General features: G+C 36.6%; 1 protein-coding gene across 7 annotated transcripts in view; it reads right to left on the reverse strand.

Moving 5' to 3' along the window:
- Nucleotides 1-16,527, reverse strand: part of OVCH1 (ovochymase 1) — a 90,719-nt gene that overhangs the window by 25,208 nt on the left and 48,984 nt on the right. For all 7 annotated transcript variants that reach the window (XM_082352050.1, XM_082352047.1, XM_082352049.1 and 4 more), the window contains 3 exons: nucleotides 6,443-6,568; nucleotides 4,897-5,032; nucleotides 4,020-4,159 (listed from right to left, as the gene is read on the reverse strand). In XM_082352050.1, coding sequence (XP_082208176.1) covers nucleotides 4,020-4,159; nucleotides 4,897-5,032; nucleotides 6,443-6,568 — 402 coding nt within the window. The remainder of the gene's footprint in view (nucleotides 1-4,019; nucleotides 4,160-4,896; nucleotides 5,033-6,442; nucleotides 6,569-16,527) is intronic.

Here is a 16,527-nt window from a genome sequence, read left to right on the forward strand (position 1 = left end):
ACTCAGGAAATTTGCAGAGTATGGGGGGAAGGCCTGTCCCTGGAAAGCCCTATAGGATCCTGCTCAGTTACAATATTACATGTAAGATTTTTCTGTCTTCTAAAAAAGTTAGCTGAAAATATTTTATTTAGTGGTGGCATAACATTTTATCCTATGGATTTACTATACTTTTCTTAACCAATTTCCTATTTAGATCCTTTTTTTTTTTTTTTGGCCATTATCATAAATAACACCAGCTGAATGAATATCTTACACATAAATGTAAGGCATATTTTTTATAAATATGGGTAAAAATAGAAATGCTGAATAAAAGGTTATAGATTTATAGCTTTTGAAAAATATTTCTATGTCTTCCTCCAGAAAGCATACGACATATTATACCTAAACAACAACATGAAAATGTCTGTTACACTGCATTTTGTTTACTAAGTATAATCATTCTTCAAATCTTTTTTGTCAGTTAAGTAGGTAAAAATTTTTTTCATTTCCGTTTTAAAGAGGCTAAGTATTTTTTCTCACATGTATTTATTTATCTATGAATTTCTCATTCAGATCACTTGCCCATTTTTATAGTAAGGTATATCTAGGAAAATAGTAATTCTGAACTGCGTTTTAAAATTAATTGATTAAACTCTTATTGTACTATTTAAAAATTGTTTTATGTTAGGGATCCTCTTATTTCTAAAAGAATATAGCTGTGCTTTACAATTGTTGAGTCAGGGTTTATTATCATAAGGTTGACAATTCAAATCTGCTCCCTGTGACAAACCATTTCTAAGTTTAACTGATCATACTTCTGAAACAAACATTCTAACAAAAGCAGTTATAAGACACATAGTTTCAAGTCAACAATTCTAGAACTATTAAGCTTTTCACTATTATAGGAAAACTGCCCTTTTTAATAAACAGATGGCCAGAGGATCACTTCATTGTGACAAGAGGCAAAATAAGGAGAGATGTAATTTAGATTGTATAGTAACTGATATGCAAATATTCATTAACCTTCCTTATCTATCAAAAGAGGTTAAAGGTTAATCCAGTGCTTTTTGTTTTCAAAATCACTTGGGTCAATAGTTTGTAATTCTTTTGGAAAATGAACAAAAGACTCAAAAGCCTTGGGAACTCTGGTTTTAACCTGAAATTCATTCAAGGCTGAGTCAAAGATATTTGGGCCTGTAAATTAATTTTATTTTACAGATTTGGGCTTTTCTAATACTGATTTGTAAACATTCCCTATATTAATTACCTTAAGCCTTTCTCAGAGTTGTTGAAAATCTTGTTATTTGCTTTTTAATTTTGTTTCTGTTGAAGAACAGTTTTTAGTTATAAAGGAGTTTATTGATAATTTCCTATTGTCTTCGATTGCTTTTACATGAGAAGATCCTTCTCCATCCATAACTAATTGCTTATTTTTTTAACTTTTAATGGCTTAAGAAAAATGCTTAACTCTTTAATCAACTGTTCTATGAGGTGAGAGAGAATATAATTTATATTTTCCTCCCTGATTTGTAATGCCAAGTTTATCACATATAAATGCCTTATAGTTTCTTGGGCCCCTTCCGGTCTATTTATTTCTAGTCATGTGTGTCTATTCTTGTAAGAGTACTACCTTTTTAAATTATCATTATTTTAAAGTATGTTTTAATATTGATAATTCACCTCATCATCTGGTCATTTTTTCCCCCAAAACATTTTCAGCTAGTTCTGTTTATTTTAAGGATAAACTTTAGTTATTATCAATTTCCTCCTCACTCTCCAAAAACAATTCCCATTGGGATTTTGCTAGATTTTGCTATATTTCTAAATTAATTTGGGGTGAATTAATGTTAATTTTGTCTTCCAGTTTTAGAACATGGTCTTTTCTCTATTCAGATCTGTGTGTGTGTGTGTGTGTGTGTGTGTGTGTGTGTAAATTTCACATTTGCACAATAAAACTCACATTTCATTTTAAGGTTATTCCTAGTTACATGGTTTTTGTTGTTAATTATGACTGAAGTGATTTTTCCATTATATCTTTTAACTAATTTTTACTGGGATGGTTTTAAGGATATGATTATTGTATCATTAATTTATATCTATTTTTTCCTAATTTGACCTAGTTTTAAGATAGATAATACATTTTCAATATTAAACTATTCGTGCATTCTTGGGATATAGCATAGTTGGTTATGTTAAAAATATTCATTCAATAACCTATTGACCTCAAAAATTGAGTTAACCCTAGAGGCTGTGAGTCTTATGTGCAGAAATTGAAATAGAGTCATAAAATTTTTGTGGAAGAAGATAGGAAATATTACATATGTTTTGTGAACTAATTCTAAGTAAAGAACAAATTCTAAGTAAAGAACAACAGATATATAGTTCATTAATTCTATAAATTATAACTGATATAACTAATGTACTGTTTTCCATTTTTCTTTATTTCTTTGTTCTTCCAAACTGTATGTTCTCCAACACCCCATTGATGGAGAGGCAATAGGGAAACAACAGTCTAATCTTTTCTTCTAAGCACCACAATCTTAAGAATATGAATTAAAATGTATAATTCTAATTCAAACACAGCAGAAGCTTGGTTTCTTTTATATTGGTTAACATGCATTCTCTCATTTAATTCTCAAAGTAATCTCATGAAGCAGTACAAGTAACAGGTATTCTGTAAGGCAAGAAAGCAAGAAGCATAGATAATTTCCAAGGATACTGGGCCTAGATGCTATACTCTCCCCACAAGAAGCTAAGCCCTTATTGATGTTATGTTGACTCAGGACCAGGAAAGCTCCATGTTTACTAACATTCTCTTAAGTAGAAACACAAAGATTGTTAATACACCTGCTTCTGGGATGGTAATGTAAGTCCGAAGAATAAAAGGACAGTGGGTTAGCAATTGGCTATTTTATCAACTCTGGCAGGGCTCTACCTACGTCGAGAGTGACACTGGCATCTGGGTCCTTTCTAAAGAGTCAAAGGCCAGCAAAATGCCACACATCCTCTCCCTCTGGGAGTCACCTTGTTACCTTAGGCATCTGTATCTCTGACTTAAGCAAATTGGGAATTTTTAATGCCCATGTATCTGTGTGTGCTAGTGATGGTAGAGTGTCTCTTCTTTTAAATCACACAAAAAGTTACAGGTAGATTATCTTCATGTCACAAATGAGGACAGTGATTCTTAGAAAGCTTTGGGAACATTCCCAAAGTCACTGAATTACTCTGTGGTAGAACTGTGATCTACTGGACCCAGGACCGTCAGATTCCAGAACTCTAGGCTGCTATATCCGGGTATATTGGGTAACATCAGTCAGCCAGCTCAAACCCTGTTTCCATTTCCCTTTTCTCTAGTCATCTCCCAGTCAGGTATGGCCATGTGACAAATCTGGCCAAAGTGACTTAAATTTGCTACAGGATTCCTGGAAATGTATTTGCTTTCTCCTTGGTGATAATCCTGCCCTGTGCCCCTGCTTCCTTTTTCCTCCAGTGTAATGGTGACAACTGAGATAGCCATTATGGCACCACTAGGAAAAGGCCAAGAGAATTGCAGTAATGCCAGTCTTCACAGAGTTGAACTGTTGAGCTGGTGGTGCATCTGCATCCCTCTGGATTTCTCTTTCTTTCAGAATAATAAATTTAAGTCACTGTAATCAGGTTTTCGGTTACTATCTAATTGACAAATGCATTTAATGCCTTTCCTGTGAACGTTATTTTGCCTGATTAATATTATATTCTCAATTTTCTTGCATTACATTTGTCTAAGACTGTTCATCCTTTATTTTTAGTATTTCTGGGCAAGTATAATCTAGGTATGACCCAAGTAAACAACATATAGTTGGGTTTCCTTTTTAACTTAATCAGAGAGTGTTACATTAATTTCAATTACAATAAAAAATAGTAACAGTAAGGCTATTTCAATATCACATAAGAAGAGACTAATTTATGTCATCTGTAATTCACACACTGAATATAAAATGCTCTAAGAATATTCTGTAAAAGAAAATCAATAGCATAGTTCTTCACAGGAAATTAGTTACCTATTAATTTTTTGCCTGATCCAAATCCTTCGTAAACCCACAGGTGACCCTGACAGGCCAAGGGCATTGGTTGCATCTGGAAGTTGACAATATCAAGGCGAATGATGTGATTTAAAGGGGCTAATAATCTCCAGTGGCAGCTGTAGCACAGATGAAATAAAGTCAGAAATGATTTCTTAATAGCATATGTTGTTGTTTACTTTGTTCATAATTTAATGCATCACTCAGTGAGTCACTGTTATTGACTCTACCTGCTTCTTCTGTGCTTAAGGTGAAAGAAAAAGTTAAACTATAACAATTAAAAATATTTTCTAATACTGGATTTGTCAAAAGTTCACCCATTATGGTGAATGGTTGGTCAATCACTTGTATTTTATAAATTCTGATTGGCAGCCTATAAGAGTTAAAGAATATTCTTTTCCCAAACTTCCCCAAATCACATAAATTTACTTAGGATTGATACTATATGAATCTTCAATTTTTTTGTTTCTCATTTTAAATTTATTCTAATGTTTAATTCAGGGAAGGTTCTCTTTCCACTGTGGCATTTTAAGAACCATTTATTGAGTACCTACTGTGTGCAAGAAGCTTTTATGTACATTATTTCAATCTCCAAAACTCTTTGATAGAGATTTGGCTTTCCACTTTACCTAATAAATAGTCTCTTTTGTTAGGAAAGTACAATTTATCAACAGTATTTATTAATGTAATCTTATATTCAGTTTTCATATATTGAAGGCCTCAAATCAGGGATTATCTCAAAGTCTATTCTTCAAGGGAAGGAAGTGGAAAATAATGCCTTAAGCAAATAACAAATGTCCCTGCTTGTCAAGGGATCATCCGTCAACTTCCACTGTAGTAAACATTCTTTCCTCACCTCATAGTGGTTCTGTGAAAATATCTTGGGATTTCTATGATTCCTGTTGGTTTGGTCAGAATAACATCGTCACAAGTGGTCACATGCTCTTGGTTTGAACTCTGAAGAAATTTGGTAGTTTTACTGCCCTTTGGACCTAGAAATAAAGAAGAAAAGGGACTGAGGTAAAACTAATTTTTAAGAGGCTTGTTATATGCCTTTTCAGATCAGAGCTATCAGCTTTCCTCCCTAATTGTTTTAGAAAAAAGTTAACAGGAGATGGTTAGTTTCACTGAAAATTTTCTATCTGCAACATTCAAAAGATACAGAAAACCAGCACCTCTCTCAAATTATCTTTGGCACAGCCTAGGGTCTATGGAAGATAAAGTGTGATAACTATAGAAAATGCAGGTTCCCTGCACAATTCCATCTAAAAGCAATATTCATTTTGAAAAACAATTTTATTGAAGTATAATTGATTTACAATGTTGTGTTAATTTCTGGTGTACAGCAAAGTGATTCAGTTTTACGTATATATATATATATATACACACACACACACACACATACATATATACACACACATATTCTTTTTCATATTCTTTTCCATTATGTTTTATTACAGGACATTGAATATAGTTCCCTGTGCTATACAGGTCCCTGTTGTTTATCTGTTTTATATACAGTAGTTTGAATCTGCTAATCCCAAACTCCTAATTTATCCCTCCCCGACCCCCTCTCCCCTTTGGTAACCACAAGTTTGTTTTCAATGTCTGTGAGTCTGTATCAGTTTTGTAAATAAGTTCATTTGTATCATATTTTAGATTCCACGTATAAGTGATATCATTTGATATTTGTTAAAAAGCAATATTCATAACATAGTTCTTTAGGAAAAAACTTTCATATGACATACATGCTTTTATTACTCACTTAACTTTTTTCCAAATGTATCTCTGAAATGCTTTTCAGTGCCAAAGAGAAAACCTAGCTCTTGGTTACCTATGTTCAAGAGTCAGAAACCTCACTAATTACATGGTTGAAAATGCAGTCTGAAAACCCTGAATTGCATGAGTTTACATTTATAATGCTAGCATCTACTATTTGTTTAGTTTGTTTTTACAACTCATTCTAACCTTTTATTATTATAATATCACTATAAAGAAAACTCTAATACAGAGATAATAAATTGTCCAGAGCTAATCAGCCAGCTAAGATTTAGAACTCAAATCTTTCAATCCACAAGAATTATGGCTACAGAAAAGGATCAGTGTGGTGTAAAAATCACAATCACAATAAAAAATGCGATCTTGCAATCAATATATCTTAGCCATGTCCAGAAATCACAATTCTGAATGATTTACAAGTCAATCAGCTTATTTACTGAGTAGTTTTTCCTCTTGGACCAGACCAATCTCAAATCACTTAAATAGATTTTCCCTTCAAACATAAACTTGTTCCCCACAGAAACATAATTTTTCTTACAAAACAATGTGTAAGTTTTGAAATATTCCTAAAAAGAAAAACATTGATTTTTAACTTTATAAGTTTACTAAATGACCAAACATACCTTGGACTCTAAAGACAATATAATTTATGGCAAAAGCACCTTGCACACGGGAATGAAGTGTCACCCTCACCAGTGGTCCAGAGCTCATGAAAATCATTGGGTAAAGCCTTCTCCCACATAATTCACCTAGGTTAAAAAAAAAATCAAATTTGATAAAAAACAAGAACATTTGCTTCTTTAACAGTTCTCTAATTTATGCGTAGCAATTACTTAAACTCCACTCTGCCAAATGAGGAGCAGGGTTCCAGAACTCAAATGACTCACCCAAAGTCACAGACTGATGGTGGGGAGTCAGGATTGGAAGCCAGGTTCAAAAATTCAATACCTATTACAGTCAGCTATGTCACATGGCTCCCTTGAAGGACAATAGGTAGCAAATTACAGTCCACTATGTCACACTGCTCCCTTGAAGGACAATAGGTAGCAAATTATTTTATCTTTAAAATAAGGCTGATGTGCCATTTTTCTCCTAGAAAAGTAACCTATTTATTAAAAATATATCACTGTGAAAATCCATGATGGAAAACTTTTTCTACCTGAAAATTTATTCTTTCCCTACATCCAATCTTCTTTTGACCACTTTACTTTGAGAACCTAAGTCAAAGACAGAACATAAAATTATAACCATAATTCTAAAATGATTCAGAGGGCTGATTAAAAAGGTATAGAAAGAACCCTTGACTTTCTTAGAATCAAAGTCACCTACTATTAAGAATAATTCAGTATCATTCTGTAACATTTATTTAAATGTCACCTGCTCAGTAAGACTTCTGCCAGTTATACTGCATACAACTCTATGGCACCTGCATCCCAGATGCTTCTTCTCTCCTTTCCCACCTCATTTTCCCCCAGCCCTTCTGTCTAACATATTATATATTTTATTGCACTATGTGTCCTCTCCCAACTAGAATATAAGGTTGGTAAGGGCAGGGATTTATTTTGTCCATTTTGTTCACTACTGGATGCCCACAACTGAGAAGGGTCAGTCCCTGGCCCACAGTAGGTGTTCCGTATATATTTATAGGGAGGAAAGAAGGGAGAAGATTATATACAAGAAGAAAAAAACATTAGTTGGCATAACATCTTAGGGTAAATGATGTTGAAATACTATTTGAAGAATAAGCAAATATTTATTTATAGCAAGAAGAGATGAACGCAGCTCTTGAATGGTTTCTGGCTCCCACAGGGAAAAACATAGCATTTTACAGTGTACTAGAATACTACCTGACTTGAGTAAGAGGTAATATTTCTATCATAGTCCTACAGTTCCACTAGCTATCATCTGAAGGAGAGAACAATTCCACAAGTTTCAAGCTGACAATTTCAAATCAAAGAAATGCTGCGTTGAAAAATTATAGGGGTTCCCCAGGTAACCCACAACAAAGTCAAACATCGTTTTCAGTAGGATAATGATAAAGGCAAGTTTTCCCAGAAATCATTTATTTCTATATGAGAATCTGGTATATGATAAAGATAGCTATAAATTAGAGATAAAATAGTTTTTTTTAAAAAAAGGAAGCAGTCATAAGGCCATTTTACCATATGAGAAAATATATTTCAGCAGGATTAAGCTTTTTTGAATTAAAAAATTTCTGACCTCGGATTGGGAAATTAATTTTTAAAAATAAAAGCAAAGAGATAAATCAAAGATCAAAGATATATATGAATATATTTAAACCATTAAATTTAAAAATATTTACATCAACATATAAATACACAAAATTTAAAGGCAAACAACAACCTTATGAATAAGTACTTGTAACTTATGACAAAGGAAAAAGTATTATATATATATAATATATATACATATATATAGCTCTTATAAACCAATAATAAGATCAATACTCAAATTTAAAAATAGATGGTAATGACAACAAATTTAAAAATACAAATAGCTAACCAACACATGAAAAAAATTTATCCCCATTAATGATTTTTAAAAAGTACAAATGCTTATTAAATTGATAATATCAGGTTATGGGCATGGTGAAAGAGGCTCTTATGTATTGCTAATGGCAGTGAAAAATGATTTAGTCTTTCTTTTTTTTAAAACAAGTATTTAATATATTTATTTATTTATTTTAAAATTTTATTTATTTTTGGCTGCGTTGGGTCTTCGTTGCTGCACGTGAGCTTTCTCTAGTTGCAGCGAGCGGGGGCTACTCTTCATTGCGGTGCGCGGGCTTCTCATTGTGGTGGCTTCCTTGTTGCGGAGCATGGGCTCTAGGTGCGTGGGCTTCAGTAGTTGCAGCATGCGGGCTCAGTAGTTGTGGCTCGTGGGCTCTAGAGCACAGGCTCAGTAGTCGTGGTGCACGGGGTTAGTTGCTCCGTGGCATGTGGGATCTTCCTAGACCAGGGCTCAAACCCGTGTCCCCTGCATTGGCAGGCGGATTCTTAACCACTGTGCCACCAGGGAAGTCCCTGATTTAGTCTTTCTGAAGAATAATTTAGCAGTATGCATTCATGCCAAAAAAAAAAAAATGTTCTGCGTCTCTATTATCCCAGTTTGGGGAGACATAGTAGGGAAAAATAAATAGCCAGATCGCTGTTCTCATGATGCTTTCATGTGAGTCAGATAAGTGAAGAAGATGATTTCAAATAGAGACCACTGTTACAAATGAAATAACCAACAGAATATGATAGAAAACGACTGTGGGAGGTGAAGGATGATGCTACTTTAGACTAAGAAGGCCTCTTTAAGGAGGTGACCTTTTAATCAGTCACTCATTTATTAAATGCCTTCATTTTGTCCAGCACCGTTCTAAGCACTGGGGATTCCTGAAGTGAAGAGATGAGTTTCAGTCCTTGAGAAGCTCATATCAATAGGGAAGACACTGACATGAAAACATGAAACAACACCATAGGTTAGAAGACAGTAATGCCAAGAGAAGGGCCACTAAGAAGTACAGAGGTGGGAGTGATGCAATTCACATCAATCAGGTAGGCCTCATTAAGAAGGCACATTCTATGTGGAGAAAAGGGAACCCTTGAACACTGTTGGTGGGAATGTAAATTGGTGCAGCCACTGTGGAAAACAGTATGAAGGTTTCTCAAAAAGCTAAAAATAGAACTACAATATGACCCAGCAATTCCACTCCTGAGTATATATCCAAAAAAATCAAAAACTCCAGTTCAAAAAGATACATACACCCCAAAGTTCATAACAGCATTATTTACACTTGCCAAGATATGGAAGCAACCTAAGTATGAATGGATAAAGAAGATGTGATATATATACACAATGGAATACTACTCAGCCATAAAAAAAGAACAAAATTTTGCCATTTGCAGCAACATGGATGGACTTGTAGGGCATTATGCTAAGTGAAATATGTCAGACAGAAAAAGACAAATACTATATGATATCACTTACATGTGGAATCTAAAAAATACAACTAGTGGGGGGGCGGAGTCAAGATGGTGGCATGGGAGGACATTGAGTTTGCATCTCCCCAAAACTAGGGCACCTGCTGGACGCTGGTGGGGGACCTCAACACCCAAGGAGATGGGAGAAACCCTCGAATGACCAGGTAGGACACAGGGGTAGTGAGAGGGGAGGAGAGGTGGAGGCTGGACAGGACTGGTGCCCCTGAGGGGTGGCTGGGAGAGGGGAGGGGTTCCCTTGCCTGAAGAGACCCTTAGGGGCTCGGAGGATCATGGGGGAGCATGCCTAGCATTTCTCTTGCCCAACTGGGCCCCAGGAAGCTGGCTGGGCTCCCAGACTGGGTCCGCTGCCCTCTGAGGCCCCCTCCGGGCTGTGTTGTACCTAGGGGCATAGGAGGGAGATGGGGGGAGAAGAGGAGAGGCAGATAGGGAGGGACCCTCCAGGATCAGAGGACCAGGGGAGGTGCAGAGGGTGTTTCCCCACCCCCAGTCAGGCTCTGGAAAGCCTGCTGGGCTCCCAGGCTGGGTCCTCTGCCCTCCAAGGCCCGCTCCAGCCGCAGGGGACCTAGGGACATAGGAGGGAGGGAGGAGGGGGTAAGAGGAAGAGAGGCGGACCGGGGGGACCCTCCTGGACCAGGGGATCAAGGGGAACATGTCTAGTGTTTCCCTTGCCCACTTGGGCCCAGGGAGCCTACTGGGGTGCCAGACCTGGTCCTCCACCCTCCAAGGCCAGATGCACTCCTGGGCCCCTCCTGCTACCTCAGCACCGCGCCCCCCCCCCAGGGCCTTTACCAGTGCTGTGGGTCCTAAGCATAGGTCCTACCCACCACCTAAACCCCACCCCTGCCTAAACCCAGCCCCCAACAACCAAGGCCTTTTCCAGCATTTTTTCCTCCTCTTTTTCACTATGGTGCTTCTGTTTTACCTTCCAGTTGTTGTTTCATCTACATTTTTATTTTTTAATTTTGTCTAACATATCTGTTAGTTTTCTAATCTTATTTTATTTTTACTCTTTGTTCTGCTCCTTTTTTTTCTTTTATTTCCTTTTTTTTTGCCGCTCCGCTTGGCTTGCAGGATCTTGGTTCACGAGTGGGGGGTTATGCCTGAGCTCCTGTGGTGGGAGCTCCGAGTCCGAACCACTGGACTAACAGAGAACCTCAGACCCCAGGGAATATTCATCAGAGTGAGGTCCCCCAGAGGTCCTCATCTCAGCATCAAGACCCAGCTCTATCCAACAGCCTACAAACTCCAGTGCAGGAAGCCTCAGGCCAAACAACCAGTAAGACAGGAACACAATCCCACCCATCAAAAAAAAAAAAAAAGACAACAAAAATATATGTCACAGATGAAGGAGCAAGGTAAAAACCTACAAGACCAAATAAATGAAGAGGAAATAGGCAACCTACCTGAAAAAGAATTCAGAGTAATGATAGTAAAGATGATCCAGAGTCTTGGAAATAGAATGGAGGCACGGATCGACAAAATACAAAAAATGTCTAATAAAGATCTAGAAGAACTAAAGAACAAACAGAGATGAACAACACAATAACAGAAATAAAAAATACACTAGAAGGAATCAATAACAATAACTGAGGCAGAAGAACGAATAAGTGAGCTGGAAGACAGAATGGTGGAAATAACTGCCAAGGAGCAGAATAAAGAAAAAAGAATGAAAAGAATTGAAGACAATCTCAGAGACCTCTGGGACAACATTAAACGCACCAACATTCGAATTATAGGGGTCCCAGAAGAAGAAGAGAAAAAGAGAGAGTCTGAAAAAATATTAGAAGAGATTATAGTGGAAAACTTCCCTAACATGGGAAGGGAAATAGTCACCCAAGTCCAGGAAGCGCAGAGAGTCCCATACTGGATAAACCCTAGGAGAAACACACCAAGACACATATTAATCAAACTAACAAAAATTAAATTCAAAGAAAAAATATTAAAAGCAGCAAGGGAAAGCAAAAAATAACATACAAGGGAATCCCCATAAGGTTATCAGCTGATTTTTCAGCAGAAACTCTGCCGGTCAGAGGGAGTGGCAGGATAAAGTGATGAAAGAGAAAAACCTACAACCAAGATTACTCTACCCAGCAAGGATCTCATTCAGATTTGACGGAGAAATCAAAAGCTTTATGGAAAGCAAAAGCTAAGAGAATTCAGTACCACCCAACCAGCTGTACAACAAATGCTAAAGGAACTTCTCTAGGTGGGAAACACAAGAGAAGAAAAAGATCCACAAAAACAAACCCAAAACAATTAAGAAAATGGTAATAGGAACATACATATCGATAATAACCTTGAATGTAAATGGATTAAATGGTCGAACCAAAAGACACAGACTGCCGAATGGATACAAAAACAAGACCCACATATATGCTGTCTACAAGAGACCCACTTCAGACCTAGGGACACATACAGCCTGAAAGTGAGGGGGTGGAAAAAGATAGTCCATGCAAATGGAAATCAAAAGAAAGCTGGAGTAGCAATACTCGTATCAGATAAAATAGACTTTAAAATAAAGACTGTTACAAGAGATAAGGAAGGACAATACATAATGATCAAGGGATCAATCCAAGAAGATATAACGAGTATAAATATTTATGCACCCAACATAGGAGCACCTTATGTTAGCATTACATAAGGCAAATGCTAACAACCATAAAAGGGGACATCGTCAGTAGCACAATAATAGTAAGAGACTTTAACACCCCACTGACACCAATGGACAGATCATCCAAACAGAAAATAAATAAGGAAACACAAGCTTTAAATGACACAATAGACCAGATAGATTTAATTGAAATTTATATCACATTCCACCTGAAAGTGGCAGAATACACTTTCTTCTCAAGTGCACATGGAACATTCTCCAGGATAGGTCACACCTTGGGTCACAAATCAAGCCTCGGAAAATTTAGGAAAACTGAAATTATATCAAGCATCTTTTCTGACCACAATGCTATGAGATTAGAAATCAATTACAGGAAAAAGACTGTGAAAAACACAAATAAATGGAAGCTAATCAGTACACTACTAAATAACCAAGAGATCACTGAAGAAACCAAAGAAGAAATAAAAAAATACATAGAAACAAATGACAATGAAAACATGAAGACCCAAAACCTATGGGATGCAGCAAAAGCAGTTCTAAGAGGGAAGCTTACAGCAATTCAGTCTCACCTCAAGAAACAAGAAAAATCTCAAATAAACAATCTAACCTTACACCTAAAGCAACTAGATAAAGAAGAACAAAGAGAGCCCAAAGTCAGTAGAAGGAAAGAAATCATAAAGATCACAGCGGAAATAAATGAAATAGAAACAAAGAAAACAAGAGCAAAGATCAATAAAACTAAAAGTTTCTTTTTTAAAAAATTTTATTTATATTTTTGGCTGCGTTGGGTCTTCATTGCTGCATGTGGGCTCTCTCTAGTTGCAGCAAGTGGGGGCTACTCTTTGTTGCAGCGCACAGGCCTCTCTTTGAGGTGGCTTCTCTTGTTGCAGAGCACGGGCTCTAGGCGCATGGGCTTCAGTAGTTGTGGCTCGTGGGTTACAGAGCACAGACTCAGTAGTTGTGGAACATGGGCTTAGTTGCTCCACAGCACATGGGATCTTCCTGGAGCAGGGATCAAACCTGTGTCCCCTGCCTTGGCAGGCAGATATTTAACCACTGTGCCACCAGGGAAGTCCCAAAAGTTGGTTCTTTGAGAAGATAAACAAAATTGATAAACGTTTAGCCAGACTCATAAAGAAAAATAGGGAGAGGATGCAAATCAATAAAATTAAAAATGAAAAAGGAGAAGTCACAACTGACACCACAGAAATACAAAGGATTATAAGAGACTACTACAAACAACTATATGCCAATAAAATGTCCAAGAAGTGGACAAATTCTTGGAAAGGTACAATTTTCCAAGACTGAACCAGGAAGAATTAGAAAATATAAACAGACCTATCACAAATAATGAAATTGAAACTGTAATTAAAAATCTTCCAACAAACAAAGTCCAGGACCAGATGGCTTCACAGGCAAATTCTATCAAACATTTAGAGAAGAGCTAACAGCTATCCTTCTCAAACTCTTCCAAAAAATTGCAGAGGGAGGAACACTCCCAAATTCGTTCTACGAGGCCACCATCACCCTGATACCAAAAGCAGACAAAGATATCAAAAAAAAAGAAAACTACAGACCAATATTACTGATGAACATAGATGCACAAATCCTCAACAAAATACTAGCAAACAGAATCCAACAACACATTAAAAGGATCATACACCATGAACAAGTGGGATTTATCCCAGGAATGCAAAGATTCTTCAATATATGCAAATCAATCAATGTGATACACCATATTAACAAACTGAAGGGGAAAAACCATATGATCATCTCAATAGATGCAGAAAAAGCTTTTGACAAAATTCAACACTCATTTATGATAAAAACTCTCCTGAAAATGGGCATAGAGGGAACCTACCTCAACATAATATAGGCCATGTATGACAAACTCACAGCAAACATCATTCTCAATGGTGAAAAACTGAAAGCATTTCCACTAAGATCAGGAACACGACAAGGATGTACACTCTTGCCACTCTTATTCAACATATTTTTGGAAGTCCTAGCCATGGCAATCAGAGAAGAAATAAAAGGAATACAAATTGGAAAAGAAGAAGTATAACTGTCACTGTTTGCAAATGACATGATACTATACATAGAAAATCCTAAAGATGCCACCAGAAAACTACTAGAACTAATCAATGAATTTGGTAAGGTTGCAGGCTACAAAATTAATGCACAGAAATCTCTTGCATTCCTATACACTAACAATGAAAAACCAGAAAGAGAAATTAAAGAAACAATCCCATTTATCATCGCAACAAAATGAATAAAATACCTAGGAATAAACCTACCTAAGGAGGTGAATGACTTGTACTCAGAAAACTATACAACACTGATGAAAGAAATCAAAGATGACATAAACAGATGGAGAAATATATTATGCTCCTGGATTGGAAGAATCAATATTGTAAAAATGTCTATACTACCCAAGGCAGTCTACAGAGTCAATGCAATCCCTATCAAACTACCAATGGCATTCTTTACAGAATTAGAACAAAAAATGTTACAATTTGTATAGAAACACAAAAGACCCCGAATAGCCAAAGCAATCTTGAGAAAGAAAAACAGAGCTGGAGGAATCAGGCTCCCTGACTTCAGACTATACTACAAAGCTACAGTAATCAGGACAGTATGGTACTGGCACAAAAACAGAAATATAGATCAATGGTACAGGATAGATAGCCCAGAGATAAACCTATGCATATATGGTCACCTAATTTATTTCAAGGGAGGCAAGAACATACAATGGAGAAAAGACAGCCTCTTCAATAAGTGGTGCTGGGAAAACTGGACAGCTACATGTAAAAGAATGAAATTAGAACATTCCCTAACACTGTACACAAAAATAAACTCAAAATGGATTAAAGACCTAAATGTAAGACTGAATACTATAAAACTCTTACAGGAAAATATAGGAAAAACACACTTTGACATAAACCACAGCAAGATCTTTTTTGAACCACCTCCTAGAGTAATGAAAATAAAAACAAAAATAAATAAATGGGACCTAATGAAACTTAAAAGCTTTTGGACAGCAAAGGAAACCATAAAAAAGATGAAAAGACAACCCTCAGAATGGGAGAAAATACTTGCAAGCAAAGCAATGGACAAAGGATTAATCTCCAAAACATACTAACAGCTCATGGAGCGCAATATCAAAAAAACAAACAACCCAATTAAAAAAATGGGCGGAAGACCTAAATAGACATTTCACTAAAGAAGATGTACAGATGGCCAAGAGGCATATGAAAAGATGTTCAACATCACTAATTATTAGAGAAATGCAAATCAAAACTACAATGAGGTATCACCTCACACCGGTCAGAATGGCCATCATCAAAAAAATCTACAAACAATAAATCCTGGAGAGGGTGTGGAGAAAAGGGAACCCTTTTGCACTGTTGGTGGGAATGTAAATTGATACATCCACTGTGGAGAACAGTATGGAGGTTCCTTGAAAAACTAAAAATAGAACTACCATATGACTCAGCAATCCCACTACTGGGCATATACCCTGAGAAAACCATAATTCAAAAGGACACATGTATCCCAGTGTTCACTGCAGCACTATTTACAATAGCCAGGACATGGAAACAACCTAAATGTCCAACAACAGATGAATGGATAAAGAAGATGTGGTGCATATATACAATGGAATATTACTCAGCCACAAAAAGGAACAAAACTGGGACATTTGTAGAGATGTGGATGGACCTAGAGTCTGTCATACAGAGTGAAGTAAGCCAGAAAGAGAAAAACAAATATCGTATATTAATGCATATATGTGGAACCTAGATAAATGGTACAGATGAACCTATTTGCAGGGCAGGAATAGAGACAAAGATGTAGAGAAGAGACATGTGGACACAGGCAGGGAAGGGGAGGGTGGGACGAATTGGGAGATTAGGTTTGACATAAATACACCGCCATGTGTAAAATAGATAGCTAGTGGGAACCTCCTGTACAGCACCGGGAGCTCAGCTCAGTGCTCTGTGATGACCTAAATGGCTGGGATGTGGGGGGAAGGGAGCTCCAAGAGGGAGGCGATATGGGTACACATATAGCTGATTCACTTCATTGT

This window comes from Balaenoptera borealis (assembly GCF_965194805.1).
Source record: "Balaenoptera borealis genome assembly, chromosome: 13".
Taxonomy (NCBI): domain Eukaryota; kingdom Metazoa; phylum Chordata; class Mammalia; order Artiodactyla; family Balaenopteridae; genus Balaenoptera; species Balaenoptera borealis.